The sequence below is a fragment of the Acomys minous genome, assembly GCF_964271855.1.
Source record: "Acomys minous genome assembly, chromosome: 11".
In the NCBI taxonomy this organism is placed as follows: domain Eukaryota; kingdom Metazoa; phylum Chordata; class Mammalia; order Rodentia; family Muridae; genus Acomys; species Acomys minous.
The window spans coordinates 57,374,513-57,396,150 of NC_140492.1; the positions used below are offsets into that span (position 1 = coordinate 57,374,513).

The following is a 21,638-nucleotide window of genomic DNA, read 5'->3' on the forward strand; positions in this document are numbered from 1 at the left end:
GGAGAGAAAGAAGGTTAGTAGGAAGAAGGGGCGTAGTTTTTCTTAGCTGCTTCCTGCTGTTTAGGGTCATCGAGTTCCTTGCAGGCAAGTCCAATCCTCATTTCAGGACATCTCCACCTTCTTCTCATCTCACTGCACCAACAGCAGCCAGGAGCAGCAGGGGGAGGCACCAGCTGCCTTATTCTTTCTTGGAGCTCCCAGTCTCTCTCTGGGTCTGGCATTTTTCCCCACTGGCAAAGACCACACCCCCACAAGAGGCAGTTCCCAGCTGACAAAGATCAAGCACCCTCACCTGAGGCAATTATCAGCTGTGGACAAACTGGAGCAGCCCCCATATCCCACAACTGAGATTAAAACAAAAACATATTTACATATAAATCAAAACCTCCACAACAGTCAACCAATCAACCCACTTGTTTTAAATGCGCTTTGTACTGGATTTAACATGCTGGGGAAGAAATGATCCCATCTCTTAGTTCACTGTCTGCTTGCAGAGCTCAAACTCAGTCACGGTGTAGCTTGATATGTGCAGTGCTGGATGTGCTAAGTTAACTAAGGGCTTTAAAATCTAAGTGGCCGAAAGCAAGAGTCAGGTGTCTTGTTCCTGGCATATAATCTTGGCTAACTAGCACACAGTAGGCTCATCACAGGCACCAGCCGACAGTCAGGAGCGGCCACCGTCTTACATGCTACCAGTTGTTTGGCCAGATAACATGTGAAACCCAGCACAGTGGCTCTGAGAAGTGGCAGGTCCATTCATACCCCACTGGCCAGTTTTCAGGCACATGTCAGTAGCCTGTATCTTCACACAGGCACATGTCGGTGGCACGGTAGCTTCACGGGGCAGGCTCACATTGCCTCAGAGAGGGGAAGCTGACTGTGAACCGCCCTAATGACAAGCATAGGGAGCCACCAAAGGCTGTTAGGAAGAGATGGACACTGTGAGGTTTGCACAGAAGGATCCCTGCAGAAAGCAAGGCTGTGAAGCCAGGTAGGAAAACCAACATGATTGTGTGATCAGTTTGGGCACCCCCCCACGCCCCCCCACCCCCCCATGCCCCCCCACCCCCCCACCCCCCCACCCCCCCCCCTGAATGTAAAGAGTCCTTCCCTCCCAACTATGATTATGCCTTACCCGAGACTCAGGGCCACAGGAACAAAGTAACTGACCCCAGCTGATTAGGCTGTGAACTCAAATCTGGTCAAGTCTGACTGTCCGTGGGCCTTGTAGATTCCCCCCTGCTGCCATGCACTAACTCTGCATTGGAATTTTTACATCACCCGACTGCCTAGCCCGAAGGCAGTTGGACTCATCTTAATAAGCAGCAAAGACAAACATAATTAGGGAGGTAAGGCTGCCACCAACCCCCCGAGAAAGCCATGCATTAGGAAGCTAGACTAGTAATGCCTTTGGCTCTGAATTATCTGCATTACCGCTTTCCCTAGATCGCATGCGTTAACTCTGAGTTAATGGCACACTGAAAACCTTTACTCTGACAGATTCACTGTGGAAGTCCTTTTCAGGATAAAAAAATGTGAGGGGAGAAATATTGAGGAGAAGTGTCTTCTGGAACTGGGAGAGGACAGATTTGATCCCAGCAGCCAATTAGCGTGAGGCAAGCCTTCTGCAGCCTCCCTTAGCTCCTCAGCGGGTGCGCCAGCAGCAAGCAGCCACGGGGTCTCTGTAGTCTTGTTAGGCTGGGTCTCCTCTTCAGCTGCTGGATAAGGGAAGGGAAATCCCGGGATTGTTTGGCCAAATTGCATGGGTACCCGGGCTTCATAAACACAGCTCAGTGCCCTTGTTTCCTGGGAAGTTTTACAGGGTTGTTATTAAAAGGAACTTCCTACGAAGAGGGATGGCAGCGTTCCAAACAGGTGAATGGAGAGAGTTGCAGGCTTTTTCCTGGCCTCTGTGATGAATGATGCTGCCAAGAAACAGATGAATGCCAACAGCTCCTCACTACTCCAGCCAATGGCTGCAGGGATGATCAGTTCTTCAGGAAAAGGGAGGGGGGAGGGGCAAGGATATGGATGGCTCTGCAAATTCATTGAGGCATTTCAGTCTCAGTTCTTGTGTATCACACATGCATGCACACACATGTACACATGCATGCATGTACACACGCACCCATGCATACACACACGCACACGCACATGTACACACGCATACACACATACCCCTGTATATAAATGGCTTTGTTGCATATTCTATTTCAAGCAGCAGATGAGTCTTTGACTATCTTTAATCCTGTTTTACTACTGAGTTAGGCCACTCATTCTTATTTTGGGGAAGGTGATAGAGCCCTATCATGTAAAACTAAGCTTGTGGATCCTCTCCCCAGAGGGACATATCTATCTCTCTCTCTCTCTCTCTCTCTCTCTCTCTCTCTCTCTCTCTCTCTCTCTCTCTCTCTCACACACACACACACACACACATCACATAATAAGTAATTGAGAGCCAGGTGTTGTGCTAGATACTGGGCCTGTCGATAAACCAACACAGAGAAGGCTGTATGCCACACAATTCCACAAGAGGGGCAGATGTTAATTGTATAACTTTACCAATAAATATGTAATTACAAACCAATAGTCTCATGTGGCAGAGCAAGGAATGCTGTGACAAGAGTGAAAGAGGCAGGGCTGGATTCAGATGGGGGGGGGTGGAGGTCAGGTGCAGTTTTTCATTAGCAATCAGCAACAAGCTCGATGCTCTCTCATGATAATCATGAATAACATACGAACTGACCGATGTGCATTAAGTCCTGGGTATATCAAATTGTATACGAAACCATCAGTTCATAAGTTGCCCATTTATGTTTTCCCCTATGTCCACTGTTTGCATACTGATTAAATATTTAATCCAGCCAAGGTGACTGCTACTGAAGGTTTTAGTCTCCTAGGGATGTTATAGCAAATACCACAACCAGTGTGCCTTAAGCATCAGGACCTTTAAAAACTAGGGCTGCATCTTGGTGGAGGGCACTTGTACAGCATAGCCAAGGTCCAGGATTCTACCCCCACCAACACCATCACAACAAAACGAAAAGATCAGACATGTAGTATCTTGCCTTTCTGGCTGCGGGGACATGGAGCAAAGTGCCAGCAGGCTGAATTCTCCTGAGCCTCTCTCAGTGTCTTGCCAAAAATTGTTGTCTTTCTTTGTGGGCCCTCACATAGTGTTTTCTTTGAGAGCGCACACACCCCTGGCGTGTCTCTGTGTCCTGGTCTCTTTGTTTTATAAGATACAGTAAGGCACAGGTTGGATTGGTCAGGGCCCTGCACTAATATCTGCCTTAACTACTTCCTTAACAATAACCTCCCTACATGACATCCTGAGATGCTCGGGCTTAAAACTTTAGCACAGGGATGCAGGGTTAGTTTAATACATAAAGCATAACTGCATAAGCCCTGGGCGGAAAATCAGAAACTTTCTCAGTTACCAATAAAGCCCACAAATTAAACACACTGACAATGTGGGGATGGTACCCCTACCCAGTATTCACATCAACAAAAATGACGAATATTGCATTTGTTTGGTGTGTAAATCAAGCCACTTACAAAAAGTTTGTGGCAGTCTCTCTGTTTTGAGAGAAAGTTACAAATGACAACCCCGAGGAAAAGCCATATCTGCTACAAGAGATAGAAAGATTCCAGGCAGGCGATCTCTTCTCTCCTCTTATGACGTATTGCTGTGAGGTGCCCTGTCATTATTGATTCATGGTGGCCTCCAGTCAGCATTCGATTGCACTTCCTATAGTGGCAGAATTTCTAAATTTGGGTGGAAATGCATGCAGACACGTACACACATGTCTGCACACACATAAACACATATTTACACACTAGTGTAAATGTGAATAGCAGAGTACTCACCTTTGTAGTTCTAAAGGAGGGGAAAAAAAGAAAAAAAACAGGATGAAAAGGAAGAAGGGATTAATGTTGTAAGCCTTTTTTAAAAATTAGAATAATATAGAAATCTGGGTGAAAATGCATATTTCTCCCTCTCCCTCCTCCTCCTGCTTCTCCTCTTCCTCCTGCCCTTGAAAATCAGACTCTCTGGGAGTGGGGTCCCTGGAGTTCCCCAAATAACTTATATTCACATTACAGTGAGAAAACTCTTGTTCTGTAACACTTAAAATAGTCGCTCCCTAAAACAAAATTTTTCAAGGCCCAAAAGACTTCTAATGCAATAGCCCAAGGAACTCTGTGGACCTGCTCCTCATTAAAACTAATGAAAATTATTTTAAAATACTAGTTAAAGTCTCTATAAATAATCTAAAATTCATACAGAAAATAAGAAGCACATATAAACAAACAAAAAAATGTGCGAACTCGATAAGAAGAGTATCGATGGTGTTTTGAGTCAAGGTCTCCTCTCTCCTCTGCCCTCCCAGTTCAATAAGATGAAAACTATTTCATAATCCTTACATAAATCCAGGCTGCAGGTCCTCTTGCCTCCAGGTCCTGTGTGAAGGACTGTCTTCCCAGGTAGGACATTTCTAATCCTGCCCCAAGACACCTGTACTGAGGTTTGGTTATGGGTGAGTGTGGCCTAGAGTATAGAGATTCCTCTTCAAAGGAAACAGCAGCTGTACCATAGGGGAAATGCTATGGGAATATTAGGGGCTCCCTGTTATGGGAATATGTTTTTGTTTCCATGCCAGGTGTGGGATATGGGGCTGCTGTTCACATCAGCTGACCATGCTGTGCTCCTGCTCTAGCAGGGATGTGATTTGCCAGCTGCTGATTGTTTCTGCGAGTGTGCACAGCATTTGGGATTCTGAGGACTCTTTGAGAGCGTATATAAATGCTAAAGCCCTGAGTGGGGCTGTGGTGGTGGCAGCGGCTGCTGCTGCTGCTGCTGCTGCTGCTGCTGCTGCTGTTTGCTGTTGCTGGTTGCTGATTCTGTTGTTTGTGGTTTGTCAAGTGGTCCTGCGCAAAGAGACAAAAATTGAATATCCTGACGGTAAAGATCAAACTTGCCCGAAGGAACTTGGCACTACTGATCAGCAGGAAGTAGTCTAATGATAGCAATGTGCCCCTCCCCCATCTATTCTTTGTATTCTAACTAGTGCTGGAAAGGTGGAATATGGATGGAGAAGGGTGGAAGAGAATAAGGAACCTACAAAGTAGTCATCACAGCAAGTCTCCCCTTGCTGGGAGAGACAAGCCATGGAGACTTGAGGTCACTCACCCCATTCCCCCAAAGTAGAGGTACCACCAAGAAAGGCACACTCCTGCCTCCAACTCCAGCTCTAGAGGCATGGATGGATCAGAGATTTGATTGAGGGTAGAAACATACTATACAAAACCAAGTCCCAAATCTTTCCCCCCAAAGGAACTGACTTCATTTACAACAGAGATTATAGATGTTTAAGGCAACAGGGTTTTTTAATAGTAACCTTGGGAGGAGCTTGTAAAAGGCAGGGACAGGGGATTTAGATTAAACTTTAGATCCGATAGTTTACCAGAGAAGACTTGGGAAAGAAAAATCACAAAGGAAGTTCTCTATGCTGAAAGCAAGTGATTCAAGAAAGGAATTTGAGTCTACCATAATGTACAGTAAATAGTAAATATTAACTGTGTAACCATAAAGGGCAAGGCATGTACATATTTCTTCCCCTCCTTCTCTTAACTGATTTTAAAAGCAATTGTGTCAAATATGTATATGTATCGTTGGACCTATAAAATAGAAATGTAATAAATTTGCAAGTAACCACGATAAGGAGATATGTGGGTAAAGATCTGTATTGCCAAGTGAAACATCTCCAGGTAGTAACTGGAATCCACAGGAGCTAATGAAAACACAGAAATGATAAGTAAATACGCTAAAATAATGCAAGCTATAGCATACATTTACTCTCCCTTTTCTATCTCAGCCTCAATAGACATGCAGTTATAAAAAGTGATAATTATGGCAATCTGATGTTGGGTTTGAAGCATTTATGGATGTAATATATACAGTAACAATACCACAATGCACTGGGAAAAGGAATAAAGCTCTCTGCAGGAGAAACATTTTTATGTACACTGAATTAAATAGTATATCTCAGGAGCTGATTCAGATAAGGTATCTCCCTTAGGTGACTAAGAGGATAAGTTAAAAATAGTGAAAAATCAATCAGCAAAGATATTAGATGCTACATTAGAAGATATTCTATTAGTACAGAAGTGGAGGAGAAGTAGAGATGCAGAAAGATACGCACGACACATGGCGAGAAGTGAAATGCCAAGTGTAAGTCCAGCTACGTCGGTAATGACAGTGGGAGCTGGAGAGATGACTCAGTATACCTTGCTGGGCTCACATGAAGACCTAGGTTTGGGTCTTCAGCACCTTGGAAAAAGCTGCGCACTTTGGTGTGCACGAGTGATTCCAGCTCTGAGGAGGCATAGGGCAGGTGCATTACTGGAACTCCCAGATTGGTCATTCTAGGTAAATTGGTGATCTCTAGGTTAAATGAAAGACCTTATCTCAACAAATACAGTGGAGATCAACTGAGGAAGACACCCAACATTGGCCTTTGACCTGCACTTACATGTGCTTATACGCTAGCATGCACATGTGCACACATACTCACATAACATACACACACAAAAGTAATGGCATTGAAGGTGAAAGAATTAAACAAAGGTGCAGATAGCCAGGTTTTAAGAAAATCCAAGATCTAAATATTTGCTTTCTATAGAAGATATGATTGAGATTCAAAGATACACAGTGATTGAATATACAAGGATGGAAAAACATCCAGCTATTACCTAGAGCAATACAGGTTTGCATCTACACCACTTCCTTTGTGCAACCACTGGCTGAATATCTGTTGTAGGTGCAACACGGACATGTGTTCAGGGCTTGGTGTCCGTTAAAGTTCACATGACCTGAGCTTCTTTGTTGAGATGCTGATCGTAAAGACAGAAGTGGAACCATTACCGAATGTTCCTTGGCGACAGGAGTAAGGGTGATCTGTTTTGCTGGGGATTACGCTTGGGTTCCTTAGGCAGGCCTGCCAGAGTGCCGAGTATAGTGCCAGACAGCCTATTCTTCCCAGTCAAGTTCAACAGGATGCAATGTTTGTATCTCTACAAACAGCCTTGTAGGTGGAATTTCCCTTTTCTGCCCGCTCAGTAGGAGGAAGAGATTTTATTTGCTGACCAGCCCTGGACCCGTTTATGACCTTTGTTCTTGGCACCATCGTTGGTATTTAAAACCAAACCAGGGAGAAGAGCAGAACAGAGCATGCTCAGAGGCAGCTATGGGGAGGTGGGTGCCTGCATATAAGGCAGCCTCTACTCTGTCGGCCTTGTCACCTGAGAGCCTTTGAAAGTGTGCTGTATTTGGTTCCTGCCACCTTAGATTGTGGTCTAACTGTACAGGGTAGATCCTGAGAAACCTAGACAAGATTGGAAGTCAATTTGAGAGTTCTCAGTCTAACGTGAAGAAATTAGCTCTGCAACTTTAAAGATGGCTGCTCTTTTAGAGATCCTGAGTTCAACTCCCAGCAACCACATAGTGGCTCACAACCATCTATAATGTGTTCTGATGCCCTCTTCTGGCCTGCAGGTGTACCTGCAGGAGAGCACTGTATACATAATAAATAAATAAATCTTTAAAAAAAAAGAAATTAGCTCTGCATAGAGCTCTACAGCTCATCAGCATTACCTTGTGGGGTTTGTTGGAGAGTGGAGACCGCCCCCCCCCAGACACCCAGTGTCAAGCACCTGCCTGTCTTTACCTCTTCTGTTTTGCTCCCCATCAATGTTTATGGTGCCCTATTGGCTTTGTGCACTGGTCCCCAGTCAGCCCCTGTTGGATGGGAAACTCAGGAGTCCTTGGGCTTGAGAAGGGCATCTTAAGACCACTCCAGTGCACAGCACCGGCTCGCACACTGGCAGCTCAGCCCTTGGCCCACATTGATTCTGAAAATCGTCTCTGAGCTTGTGTTCAGGGCTTGGACGAGAGCTTAGCCTCTGACCTGGCACTGGCCTGGCTCAGTCTTCTCCCTTGATTGTAACCTCCTGTTGTCCGCTCTGCTGAGGTCTTCTGCTCAAGGTCTGGCACCTCTTTTCTCTCTGCCATCCACTGTCCTCTGAGGACTCTCTGTCCTCGTGGTTTGGGCCCTAGGCTGTTTGTCAGGTGTTCTCTGTGTTTTCTCCCAGGCCTTCCTCAGCTGGCCTGCACATTTACACAGACTGATCCTCAGGATTGCCTGTTCATTTCCAGGTCTGTAGATGCTAGGAGGTTAATCTGTGTGAAAATCAGCCAGCGCTGACCCATGCCTCTTCCTTGTGGTCTCCTGGAGTTGAATGAAAGGCATGAAATGGTCCGTGAAACCTGGCGTGTCAGATGAGGGAATGTTCACCAAAGGTCTTAACCAGCAAAGCAGGACACGCGTGGGAAGCATTGGTGATAACAGGCAGCAGCAATGCTCACGTGCCATCGTAGCCATGGACAACACCGGCCAGGAGCCGAGTGATGGGCAGAGACTCATCAGAGGCAAACAAGTGAAACATTTGCAAATCAGATATTTACAAGGCATGAGAGGTCAGGACCAAGTAGACTGATGGGAGGGGAACGGTAAAGGGTAGAGGTCAGAGTTCATGATCCAGCTGAAGGGCCGGACATAAGGAAAAATAAAAAAGATTTCCTTTAGCAGATTTTTTTTTTTACTCTCATTTAAACTATCACCAGAGCCTGGCCTCTTGTCACCCTACTCTAAGCCAGTATCAATTTCTACATCGCAGCCTCTACAAGTCTGCCCCACTACCCAGATTCCCCAATGTTTTTGGTGATCTTTGCTCCACTGCTCCCTCTACCACCAGAGTCTCTTCAGATGGCCACATGCTTCCCTCTCTTTCTTTTTTTTTTTTTTTTACTTTATTAATTTATTCTTGTTACATCTCAATGGTTATCCCATCCCTTGTATCCTCCCATTCTTCCCTCCCTCCCATTTTCCCCTTATTCCGCTCCCCTATGACTGTTCCTGAGGGGGATTACCTACCCCTGTATATGTTCATAGGGTATCAAGTCTCTTCTTGGTAACCTGCTGTCCTTCCTCTGAGTGCCACCAGGTCTCCCCCTCCAAACCAAATAACCCAATTGAGAAATGGGGCTTGGAACTAAACAGAGAATTCTCAACAGAGGAATATCAAATGGCTGAGAAACACTTAAAGAAATGCTCAACCTCCTTAATCATCAGGGAAATGCAAATCAAAACAACTCTGAGATTCCATCTTACACCCATCAGAATGGCTAAGATCAAAAATTCAAGCGACACCACATGCTGGTGAGGATGTGGGGAGAGAGGAACACTCCTTCATTGCTGGTGGGAATGCAAACTAGTACAACCACTTTGGAAATCTATGTGGTGCTATCTCAGAAAAATGGGAATAGGGCTTCCTCAAGACCCCGCTATTCCACTCCTTGGAATATACCCAGAAGATGCTCCAGCACACAACAAGAAAATTTGCTCAACCATGTTCATAGCAGCCTTATTCATAATAGCCAGAACATGCTTCCCTCTCTTACTCCCCCTAGAGACAATCCCGGGTATTGCTGCTTGAAAAGCCCTCTCTGGCTTTCTGTCTTCAGTAGCTCTTCCCAACCAACCCCCTTTCCCAGCTCTATTCTACATGGCACTGAATTGCATGCCTAGTAGAACCTCATCAGCTTACTCTCTGGTGTGTCCAAATGACATCCAAGACCCATGGGCATAAGGCTTTTGCATTTTGCTTCCTCATTGTGCCTTAACAGCTGGCTGGACATTTAATAAATACATAAGGAAACAAAATTAAGCTTTGAAAGGCTTCAGAGATAGGGACATTTAATTCTCTCTCCAGAAGCCCTGTTTCCTTGAGATGCGATAGTGAATGCTTTCGGAAGAAATGTCGCTTCACCAGGTCCCATCTCCTGTGGGGAACATCCTCAGCCAGCCTCAGGGCAAAGAAACATCGTGGCAAAACCAAGCAAGGACACTGGGTGCCCACTGCCGCTCGACACCTCCTTTCTCACGTAGCCTTAGGCAGGGTGTTCACACTTCTCACCACCTCCTCTGTGGTCTGAGCTGGGCAATGCTGTAAGGGTAAGATGTGATCTTGCTTTTAAGCACATTTAACATGGTGTTGTGCTTGGCAAATGTTCACCTATTCTTCTCAGGTCAGAAATGCTGCTGTAAGAAATAATTTTTGCTCGGGAGAGCCTCTCGCAGCTCCCAGCTGTGGGACTTCGTAAACACTCAGGTGTGCACATGTTACCCGAGACAACCTTGTTAAAGTGCCCACGTGAGGCAGGAGGCCAGGAGCTGCTGCTGACCAGCTCTCAGCTACTGCTGCCTTTGCGGCCACTCTAGCTAGACCCTGTATAAGAAGGCCAGGGGATAAATGGAATACTGACGAATGCGTTTACCTGAAGGTTCAGCTTCTGGTTTCAGCATTAAAGACAGGCTAAAATGACCATCCTCCACTGAAGGGCTGTGCTGTTCCTAAGCACTTGCTCTGTTGGTGTCCTTGAATCTAATGACAGCTGTAACTGTCTTTTTAATCTTGTAGAGGTGTTTTCTATCTATCTATCTATCTATCTATCTATCTATCTATCTATCTACACACAAAGACACACACACATAGACACAGACATACACATAGACACAGAAACACACACACACACACACAGAAACACACACACACACAAACACACACACACACACACCCCTCTGAGGCATCTCTCAATATCAAGAAAGAGGGGAAAGGGCATTTTTCTTTTCCTTCAACCTGCTGTGGGTTTCTGTGGCCCTTTGACATATGGCAAGGCGATTGTTTTCACGGCTGTTTAATGGTTTGTGAAGCAATTGCTGGAGGAAAAATCTCTACAACAAGCCAGGCCAGAGGGACAAAAGGATTTGTGGGCCAATGTTATCTTTGCTGAGCACTAGGCCAGCCCTGCTCTCTCCTCTCTGTAGCTAGCAGTGACAGATGGCATCCACCTGGAGTGACCTCCTGTTTGGCCAAACCAGACCAGATAATCATCCATCAGCTTCCCTATTTGCCCCCTAGAGGGCATCCTGCGGTTTGTGAGGGGGCGGGGCTGGAGGTTTCACTTAGGGCTTATTGCTTCCTGTAGCTGCTGCAGTATGTAGCTTCAAGCACTATCAGTTCCTACTCCAGATGTTACAGACTCAATGTCCATATGTTTCAAGGTGGGATCAGCAGGTTTACACGGTAATGTTAAACTAATTAATCATAAGCTGATGCTTTAGCAGCGCCAGGACCCAAAGTGGGCATGGGATTACAAAGCTATAAATGATACATATGGTCTTATTAAGCTGCAGAGAGAGGTAAGGCTGGCCAAGTTCTCAGCCACCTTTGGTATAGCCAGATAGATTGCTTTGGTACAGTCTTTTTTTTTTCCCCCTGATTCTGAACATTATTTCCAAAGCCACTTAAAGCTGTATGAGAGAATCTCCAAAAAACAAACAAACAAACAAACAACTTCCCATAGCAGTCTTTGAATCTGACAAAATAAAAACGTAAGTTTCAGGACACAAGAAAAAAGGAGCAATAAGAAAAAAGGCTTAGCGGAGTGGCAAATGATTCTGTCTCATTTGGTCTCTTTGTGACTTTGAACATACCACTCAACTGATTTAGTGAACATTAAGTACCAACCAAGTGAAGTCAAGACATATCTATGTTGTTTTTATTTTCCAAGTATAAAATTATACTGTTACATGAACTTGTCTTCTGAAAACCCTTAAATAAAGTAGGTTTACATTCCTCATGAGAGTAGTAGTCCTTAAAACCCGCCTGTTTCATTATTAGCAAATTGACTCCACAAAAAAAAAAAAAAAAAAAAAAAAAAAAAGCTCTGTGAAACTCAAAAAGATGGGTGGGAAACTATGAGAAGTTATATACAGCCTGGCCAAATCTATTAAATCACTTAAATAATTAAATAAACTTAGTTTTAATTAAAAATGCAAAATCTGTTAAAATAAAAAGTATCCCAGAGTATTCAAAATGGAGAAGAAAGAAACTTCAGCTGGGCGTGGTGGCACACGCCTTTAATCCCAGCACTCAGGAGGCAGAACCAGGCAAATCGCTGTGAGTTCGAGGCCAGCCTGGTCTACAGAGTGAGTCCAGGACAGCCAAGGCTAACACAGAGAAACCCTGTCTTGAAAAAACAAAAACAAAAAAGAAAAAAAAAGAAACTTCAAACAGTTTTTGCTCCTCAGTAAGCATGAGGGCTGGCGTGTGGCTCAGTTGCTCCGCACTTGCCTAGTGTATACAGAGCTGTGGGTTCAAACCCCGCCCCCCTCCCCCAGCAGTGGTAACAGAAGAATGAGCTGAATAAAAATGGAAGGCTGAACATAAAGCCCACCAGCTCTGTGGCCCATGGCGAGGTGGCATTTTGGTTATTAACTGGCAAGAAAGAGCATCTCCTCCGCTTATATTTAAGGACACAATTATCCCTGACAATTAATGCATATGTTCTCTAATTAGGAATATATTTTAAACCAGCCTTTATATGCCTAAGAAAATTATCAGGAGAAAAGACTGCACAACTGCCTTCCATCGTGTGAAGCTGGTCCAAAACTATAGCTCATAGTGCACTGGCGTGTCCCTGGTGTACACAGTGTTTATCTCAGCTGATGCAGTACTGTTTCTGTAGCTTGTTCTTGTCTTTTGCTAACATTTGGTTTTGACCTGAGTGGTTTTTCTGAGCATGTTGGCCCTCGGCCAGTCATTGGCCTGGGCTCTTCCCTCTTTAGCTTTGGATTTGGAGTCAAGGGCTCTAGGATTTGTCAACAAGATTGAGTCCATTTCAGGAAAGGTGGCCCCTAAGTGGTACTGAGGGCCTCACCCTTGTGATGATTGGGCAGGCAGGCCACTAATTCCCTATCCACAGTAACCATGGAAATGCTATGGCTCCATTAACTGGGATGGGAGTAAGAACCGTGCCCAGCACTTGTTCCCTGCAGAGATGAAACATCTTCGGTGACTTTCTGCTGCCTCTGGGGCCAAGTCTCACTATCCCAGACATAAGATAAAAGCCGCACACCTAGCCTGGGGAGGAAGGTCCTTCCCCACCTGGCTGTCCTGTCACACTTTGTCCCCTTGGGCGAAAACAGGACAGTCTAACTGTGGGTGTTCTGAATGTGCAAGCTCATGCCAAGCACTGGCTTTGTCTCACAAAGTCTGTGCAAGACCCCAGGTCATCTGTTTCTTCAGCTTAAGGAACAGAAGGACGCTACATCAAAAGAATATAGCTTAGACGGTGTTCCTAGCAGGGTCTGCATTTTCAGGTCTCTCTGGGCCAAGGAAAGCCTTGTAGATAATTCAGAGTTCACGTCGCTTGACTCAAGTATCTGCTAGAGAAGGGTATAGTAAGCAGGACAGCGGATGGCCTGCAGCTGTAGGGCTGGCACACGTGTCTCAGGCCCTACGGGAGGTGCATCTTCCCAGGAAGAGTAGGGGGACACTGTGCTGTGGTCTCTGAGAAACAGACTTGCATTTTGACAGTGTGCGGTGCATCTTGTTGGGATAGCTGACACTTTTTATTGAGCTTTTTACTCATCCTTTGATTTGGTGTGTTCAGGCTAGGGATAATATGCCAGTCTGGTGAAACGGCAAGAGGGAAAAGATAATGTCATTTATCACACTAATGGTTATCAGGCAACTGGCTGGATGCTTTGTGCTCCTTCAGTGTTTGATCAGAGTGGGTGCCTGTGAGAACAGGCATATGACGTTTGTCCCAATTTTTAAAAGACAAGTGAATGGAATTCAAAGAATGTGCACTCCTGGCAATGATCTCTAACAACCAGCCACTGACACAGAGCTCAAGGTTTCTAAAATCATAGCTTGTTTCTACTAGAACTGGCGTCTCCTCAGAGTCTGCCACAAAAGGAATGCAATTCACAGAAAATGTCTTCTAGAAAGTTATCTGTATCTTTGTCAGTAAGCATCTTCGCATGTTTTCTTGGCCGCTTGGGGGTAAGGCAACGGGGGCATGTTCAGAGTGAGAGCCCTTTCTGTGGGGCTGAAAGCTCAAGATTCTGGCAAGTAGTTCATAGAAAAATGGCTGCTCCATTGATTTCAGTGGTCACAGCAGATGGCAAAGCCATGGGAGAAGGGCCTGTCCACCCTGTAATTGCTAACTAGTGACTTTGAGGGTGAAACAAATAGACAAACGGAGAATTCCATAGGTAGCAAAAGGAGGCAGGGTGCCAAGAGGGAAGCTTTGCAAGTCAGCAAGACTTGTTCTTGTGACCAGCTGATGGGGGAGGATGGCAGCTGATATAACAGACCCGAGGCAACTCGGCTGCATTCTGTAGAGTAGACTGTAGTTGTAGCTCACACTACACCACACTTTTAAAAAAAATAGTGATAGCATGATAATAATAGTAGTAGTGCTGAGCATACATGGGAAATGTAATAAATCCATTCTGAAGGGAGTTGGAAGATACTCATCACCTGGATATGGTTACCACAGCCTATAATCCCAGCACGTAGTGGGTAGAAGCAGGAGGGTCAGGAGTTCGGAGCCAGCTTCAGCTGCATAGTGAGTTTGAGGTCAGTACATGCCAAACAAAGACATTCCTCAAGCCAGCCATCAGTCGATTTACCATCTTCTGGTTTGTCTGAGAAGCTCTGCTGATGGAGAGGGGCTAAAGCGGAGAGAGGGTGTGAAGAGGGCTGGAACGTTGGCCCTGTACAACCCAAAGAACTCAGGAGATCTGGCTCCAAGTCGGTAAAGACCCAGGATATGGTCCGTGGACAGCGAGGCTGAGCTACGTACTTCTCGGGGAGGCAGCACTGTCTTTGCCTCCTAGGCACTACTGACCCAGGAATGAGAGATCTGAGATCACTTAGTTCAACTCCCTTATTTTACAAGTGAGGTACAGAGGCATCGTGACATCTTAAGTGAGTGTCATTACTGGCAGAAGAACTCATATATATTTCTTTCTGGTCCAGTGACAGTGATGCCCTGATAGACAGCCATGCAGATGCACTTGAGATGTCAAAGGAAAAAAAAATGAGAGCCAGGCAGAAGAGAGGGGGAGTGGAGGAAGCAGATATAGCAGCTAAAAAGGCCAAAAGAGGCATCATCTCATTTCTCGTTGGCTGTGTCCCAAGGACGAACAAGACTCTCAAATGTGCTTTAAAAGAGACAGAACCCTCACACAAAAGAACCACATGATGGACTGACCACAGGCCCAGCACAATGCCATTTATTTCTAATGAACAAGCACCCTATTTGTTTACTCACTTAGGCTATTTAAACCTCCCTCTCACTTTTTTTGGGTTTTGGAGACTCTCCCTGACCCTCCTCCCTTCACATCTGGTTTGTGACTCTCTCTGGACGTGGGGTCATTTGAGAACTTATCTGCCTGTTTTCCTAGGGATCTAGGCTAAGAATATGAATAACATGATGGAGTTGGCAGTGTAGCTTGCCTGGCCATCCTTGGCAGTCAGTTGGTAGTGTAGCTGCCTGGCCATCCTTGGTGGTCAGTTGGCAGTGTAGCTTGCCTGGCCATCCTTGGCGGTCAGTTGGTAGTGTAGCTGCCTGGCCATCCTTGGTGGTCAGTTGGCAGTGTAGCTTGCCTGGCCATCCTTGGCGGTCAGTTGGCAGTGTAGCTTGCCTGGCCATCCTTGGCGGTCAGCACAGGAGCTGTAGGGAGGAGCATGTGGTGGCCCTCGACCATAAAATTATTTTCATTGCTACTTCATAACTGTACTTTTGCTACTGTCAGGAATTATAATGTAAATATCTATGTTTTCTGATGGGCTTAGGCGACCCTGTGAAAGGGGCGTTTGACACCCAGAGGGGTCTTGACCCACGGGTTGAGAACTACTGCTGTGGAAGGGGCATATTTAATCTTGCTTTAAACCAGAGCATATTTTTCTTATATGGTGAATCCCGAGGGATTGATTAGGTGAACAGGAATTCTGTCCCACTCTTTGATCTCTCACAGCCCCTCACACAGAGCCTGCCCCACTCTCTATAAATATTTGAATGAGTGACAAGTTGCTAACAGTCTCCTGAGGTGGCCACAGCAGGGTATCTGTAATAGCTAGGAAGCTCACTCTCTGTGTTCCCTGGATGAGAGGAGAACAGAGACACACGTGGTGACAAAGATGATGAATGTCCTACTCTTCCTGCTTTTCTTGGGTCCTGTGTGACCAAAGCTGAACACTAGCCTTTCCTCCGCAACAGGAGAACTGACCACTATAAAAAGCTCTATATAAATAGAGGAGGGACCTTCTGGGACTGGAACCCAGTTAGAAGGAAGGACAGCTTTATGAGGCATGATCAGTGATTTCCCACAGGTACCCTGGGCATCATCTGCAGATAATTGCCATGTAGACAATGGCTTCCTTTGTGTCCCTGATGAGGGTGGCCCTCTGGACTCTGGAGAATGGTTGACCTGTGGGAGGTCAGGTTGCAAGTGGCAGAGTTATTCTAGGAGGGACTTTCAATAGTGTCAGTAGCTCAGACTCTACGCCTGTCAGCAGGATCACTAGGAAGTGGTTTTATAGTTTCTTCAAGCTCTCCAGAGAGATTGAATCCAACTGCTCGTGGCACTAACCCATTGATAAATGCACCCTATGTCCATCCAGCTCGCGCCTCTCTTGTCCCTCACTGTGCTTCCTGGGATATTGCCCGAGCCAAGTATTTCACCCCAAGTCACCACCTCATGGTCTATTTTGTGATGAACCCAGACAAAACAATGAAAGAAGAAGGAACTTTAGGGGAACTTCATTTTTATCCCCTAGAAGAGAAAACTGTTAAACTTAGTGCCTCCTTTTCTTACTCTTTCCCTCTTCTGTATCAAAATGCAGTGTTTGTTGTTGGGGTTTTTTTTTTCTGGCAGTTCTATAAACAGTTTAACTTTTCAGTGAATTTGTGTTCTAACACAGAAAACAGTGCTGATAATGATCACTAATTCTGAAAAGGATGGCTGTCTCACGTGACAACAGCCAGCCCTGTTCTAGCTCTCTTAAGGAAATGCACTACGTGTGGAAGGGCTCACGCCACGCTAAAAAACAGAGATGGTACACAGGGGCCATTGGACACCAGAATGGATTTGTGCTTTCGCACCTCGCTTAACCTTTTTGGACTTCCACAGAGACCTTGTAGATTAAGAGAGGCCTTATCAACCGGGGCCGGGTTTGGGATGGAGTATGTGGAGGCTGGGGACAGCTGAGATGAATGGGGACTTGGAAGAGAAACTGAGGGAACCCTCATTAATCCTCCCCAGGTGTTGATAAACTGCTGCTTAGCTCATAGAGCCCAGGGAAAATGCTGCCACATATTCCTGGAAGAATATCTATCGTCATCTGAGAAGATTTGTAACGAAGAGCAAAAGTGCAAACAACCTGGCTCCTGGTCCTCCAGGCATCTCGTGTGCCAAAGGGCTCCCCGGGATGCCACAGTACATGGCTGCTTTGATAGATGATTAGTTGGAGGGAGCAGTTAAAAATAATCAGGATCGCTGCTGCGCTGCGTTGGTAGGCTTTTTCCTGGGTAGATTTGTTCCTTCCTGGAGAGGTTTTTTTTTGGTTTTGGTTTTATTTTTGTTTTTGTTTTTGTTTTTGTTTTTTGCTGGCCTCGTTGGAAGCTACATACGTGTTCATGAGATTTTCATAGAAAGAAGAAAATGGGAATGGATGTAAACAAAACACCAGGTGAAAAGGAGACAGCAGGCCAAGGAAGCCCCTGCAGATGTATTGAGGGGTACCTATTGGAGCCTTTCAATATCACTACGGAAATGTTCCAGGCCACACAGAGACAAGAACGGGGCCTGCGGGTCTTATTTTTTGGATGGAACACATATAATGGCCTCCAGATTCTGTCTTTATGAATACCCTGGCTACCGGCTCATGCCTTGGGTCTTTTGTCAGGGAATGAGAAGATGAGGGTTGGCAAGGGAGCGTTTTGGGTAGTGATGGGAAGCTGTTTGATTTCCATGTCTTCACCCTGTCTGCCATAGTGTAGGGGACAGCTCTGCCCTGTGTACAGTTCTCTCTAGAGTAAGAAGGACTCTCTACTCCCTTCGGCTGTCCCATGGCCACCGCTTCCAAAGAGGACTCCATTGAGAGTAGCTCTGATTGTGACAATTCCATAAGGGTGCACGTAAAGTGAGTGCGCGGATGTGCGTTCGTCTCTGGCGTGCAGTCTGTGCTGGTTCTTAGGTTGAAATTCCTCAGCCCTGTAGGGACTTTCCTTGGGCCTATTACAGATGCAGATGCCAAACCTATGCCAGTGTCTCCTGGGTGTTTGGTTCTGGGTGGTCTCGTCCTCCAACTGCCCCTCTTCTAGAAATGTCCAATGAATGGCTACCTTTTCAGTCTGCCCTGCTAAGTGTTTACCCTGCTTTGCCTCCTAGAATGCCTATGTCAACATCAACCGCATCATGTCCGTCGCTTCCCGTCTCTCAGAGGCCGGCCATTACGCCTCCCAGCAAATCAAGCAGATCTCCACACAACTGGACCAGGAGTGGAAGAGCTTTGCTGCTGCCCTGGATGAGCGCAGCACCATCCTGGCCATGTCTGCTGTGTTCCACCAGAAGGCAGAACAGGTAAGACCCTGTGGCAGGTGGTGGGAGTAGGAGGTGCGTGCATGCACGTGTGTGTGTGTGTGTGTGTGTGTGTGTGTGTGTGTGTGTGTGCTCGTGTGCCTGTGCATGCGTGTGTGTTGACGATTTGATTAGTTTACTCTGGAGACAGCAGGATTTAGTGCAGAAGAAACTAACTTTGCATGAAACATTTGTTAGGTATTTGCTGTGGATATTAAAAAGTTAGTAATAGTGCAACAAGTGGAAATAATAGTTGTCCTTGCTACAGGCAGTGGCTCTATGAACCCATTTTACAAAGGGGAAGATTGAAACTCAGAGCACATAACCTCCTAAGAGCCTGTGGTGTGCCAGGTCCTCGCTCAAACCAGCTCCAGGAAAATTAGTTGTCAATTTTTCTTTCAGAAATTTTGTGGGTTAATTGTTCAACATCTCCATGTGTTAAACTTAAACTCATCACTTCCTGGGTACTGTATCTTATTACAATCTATGTTCTTGGGGTTATTTTTTACATTTTCTATGACAGAAATATTATAGAGTTCTATACTACTGGCCGTCTTTTCCCACCTCACATTCAGTGACGCCACTCTTGTAGGCTTAAATGTTGAAGATGTAGGAATTTTAACCATGGAAGCCGTCAAATGCCACACATCAGGGCTTGACGACCTACTACAAAGTCTTAAAAAAAATAGAAGTATGTATGTTTTAAAGTATACACACTTACAAATGCATCTTGTCTGTAACTGTCACAAGGTGAGCAGCATATAAAATCCAGGAAGATCCTTCCAGGAGTCACAATCACTTCCCTCAGGGGCAATCTTAGGCCTTACTCCTTAATTTAAGGGAAAATATCACCATGTTTTCTTGGGTCAGTTTAAGCTCTCACTTGCTACCAACCGCAGATTGACAATGGACATGAGTTTATCAGAGGCACCTGCGAGAATTGATTGGCTACATGAAACTGCAATGCAGAGCACTTGTATAGGTTATACTTTGTAAACTGTAGGTTGCATATCCTTCATATCAATAAAATTTACAGTGTGCCCATGTGTATGAGTATATATACATATACACATCCGTGTATGTACTAATTGTTAAACACTTTCTCACACCCACTGCTAAAAATCGTACAACCTCCAGCTTCTAAGTTTCTTTCGTGGTGTTCTGTTTAGGTGACTCACAGGTCAAGGCATTTCAGACACATAGTCATATCCGAAACCCTTCCCCCTAACCATCTAACAGGGAAGGCAACAACATGGGATCATTGAAGCAGTTCTTGACTTTGAGGCCAGACATGAAGGTTCTAGACCCAGCGCCCTCCCTTTCCTCCTCCCTAGTGTGAGCCTAATTATCAGTCTCACAGGCCTGTTGGGAGGAGGCCGGCTGTGATAGATGGGCCATGCAAACTGTCTAATGTGCTGCAGGCACTACTACCGTGGGTGTCTGCTACACATACTGACATAGCATCCTTTTATTTATATTTCTTTCAACCTGTGTTTATTTTCATCTGTAGCTGTCCCACACACTGAAATAAATACTCACTATAAATCAAGCCATGGCCCTACACTTTGAGAGGTACCTAGCCACATCTTTTCTTTGTACTAAGTAGTGGTTGGTTCCTTTGTAGGATCCCAATAACATTGACATCCAGTCTGTTCTGTCTTCACGTCTATCACTTGCTCCCTTTATTCCGGGTTTATCTGGTTAGCAAGGAAGACTCGATCCTTCCCTCTGTCTGTGGCTTCCTAGCATGAGGCTGACCATCATGTGGGACCTGCTATAGGACTCCTATGAGAGAAACAGGGAAATCCCTCCATCCTCATATGGCGTAAGAATGTCAGTTGCTCCCAGGTTCCTGTGTGACGTTACTGGCGGGTGGAACAATAACCTAGCAGGAAGCTTCCCAGTAATTCCTGTCTGACACTGGTAGTCTTCCAGAACTGCCAAGCAATTCTTAAAGACAGACAGAGTGCAAAGCCAAGTGTAGCAGCCAACAGGCCAGGGGCTAAGAACTGACAGGAGCCAGGATGAATGGTCACAGGTTTGCAGAAGAAAACACCGGGCCAGAACTGATAGGAAAACTGGAGAAGCTAAAGCGATTGGTTTTCTGACTTGGATTAGTTTGGCTCAAAACAAGTTTATTTGTGTCTGTTTTAGTGCAGTTTCCTCAGGTATTACCATTCCTTCAGGGAAAGCCGTAAACCATGCTTCTCTTTAGTTGGGGAGGGGGAAAATTCAAGACCATTTTTTAAGCGTTTATTTAGGCAGTTATTTATTATCCTCCTATGGGCTATTCTAGGCAATGAGATTAAAAGGTATTTAGGCAATTAATTTAAATGGAGCTGTGCACCCAGGCAAGGGGATCGCAGACAGTGCCGTTCTGTTGGGTGAAGGATTATTTGCATTTTAAAGATGTATTTTTTTCCACCCAATAAATCTGAGTGGCTTTAGAAAGCTCACCCTTTATGCAGGGAGACCCATCGTTTTCTACAGTTGTTAATTTTAATTTTTAGATAATTTGATATCTGCTAAGGTCTGTCTATACATCACATCTTAGGAACTGCTGCCACTATCAGAGCAGCGTGGTCTGCCCTATTACGTCCCACCACGTTCAGCCCTCAGGAACAGGGCTCAACAGTCCATCCTGTTAAGCCTTAATATATATACCCTATAGGAGTCTCTTCAAGGTCCCAGGGGATGCTGCTGATATTCTCGGGGTGTTCCGTGCCTCTCCCACATTCCCTGTGCATAGGAAGCACAGGCTAGCAAACTCATTGCATTTCATTCAGCCCCTTTCATATGCCCAAATGTGCAAGAAGTGCTCATTATCTATGCACTGTAGTGGGCTGCGTAGGGGCCTGCACTTTGCAGATGTTGCAGGGCATACCCTATGAAGCATCCAGATGGCTGGCCCTGCCCTGTTCCTTGTACAAACCATGCTTTGCAAATGTCTCCCTGGCAGAACTTTTTTAGTAAAGGTTAGGCCAGCTTTCTGAAGGCATCCCTAAAACACTAAACTTTCTCAGCATCGTTCCTCAGCATTGACCCTCTCGGCTGTTTAAGTTACTCGCTCTCCACCTAGTG

At 45.5% G+C, this 21,638-nt stretch overlaps 1 protein-coding gene across 32 annotated transcripts in view; it reads left to right on the forward strand.

Moving 5' to 3' along the window:
• The window catches only part of KALRN (kalirin RhoGEF kinase), a gene marked incomplete at its 3' end in the record, with an annotated part of 605,161 nt that overhangs the window by 235,677 nt on the left and 347,846 nt on the right, over nt 1-21,638 (forward strand). For all 32 annotated transcript variants that reach the window (XM_084802077.1, XM_084802084.1, XM_084802076.1 and 29 more), the window contains exon 7: nt 18,369-18,560. In XM_084802077.1, coding sequence (XP_084658203.1) covers nt 18,369-18,560 — 192 coding nt within the window. The remainder of the gene's footprint in view (nt 1-18,368; nt 18,561-21,638) is intronic.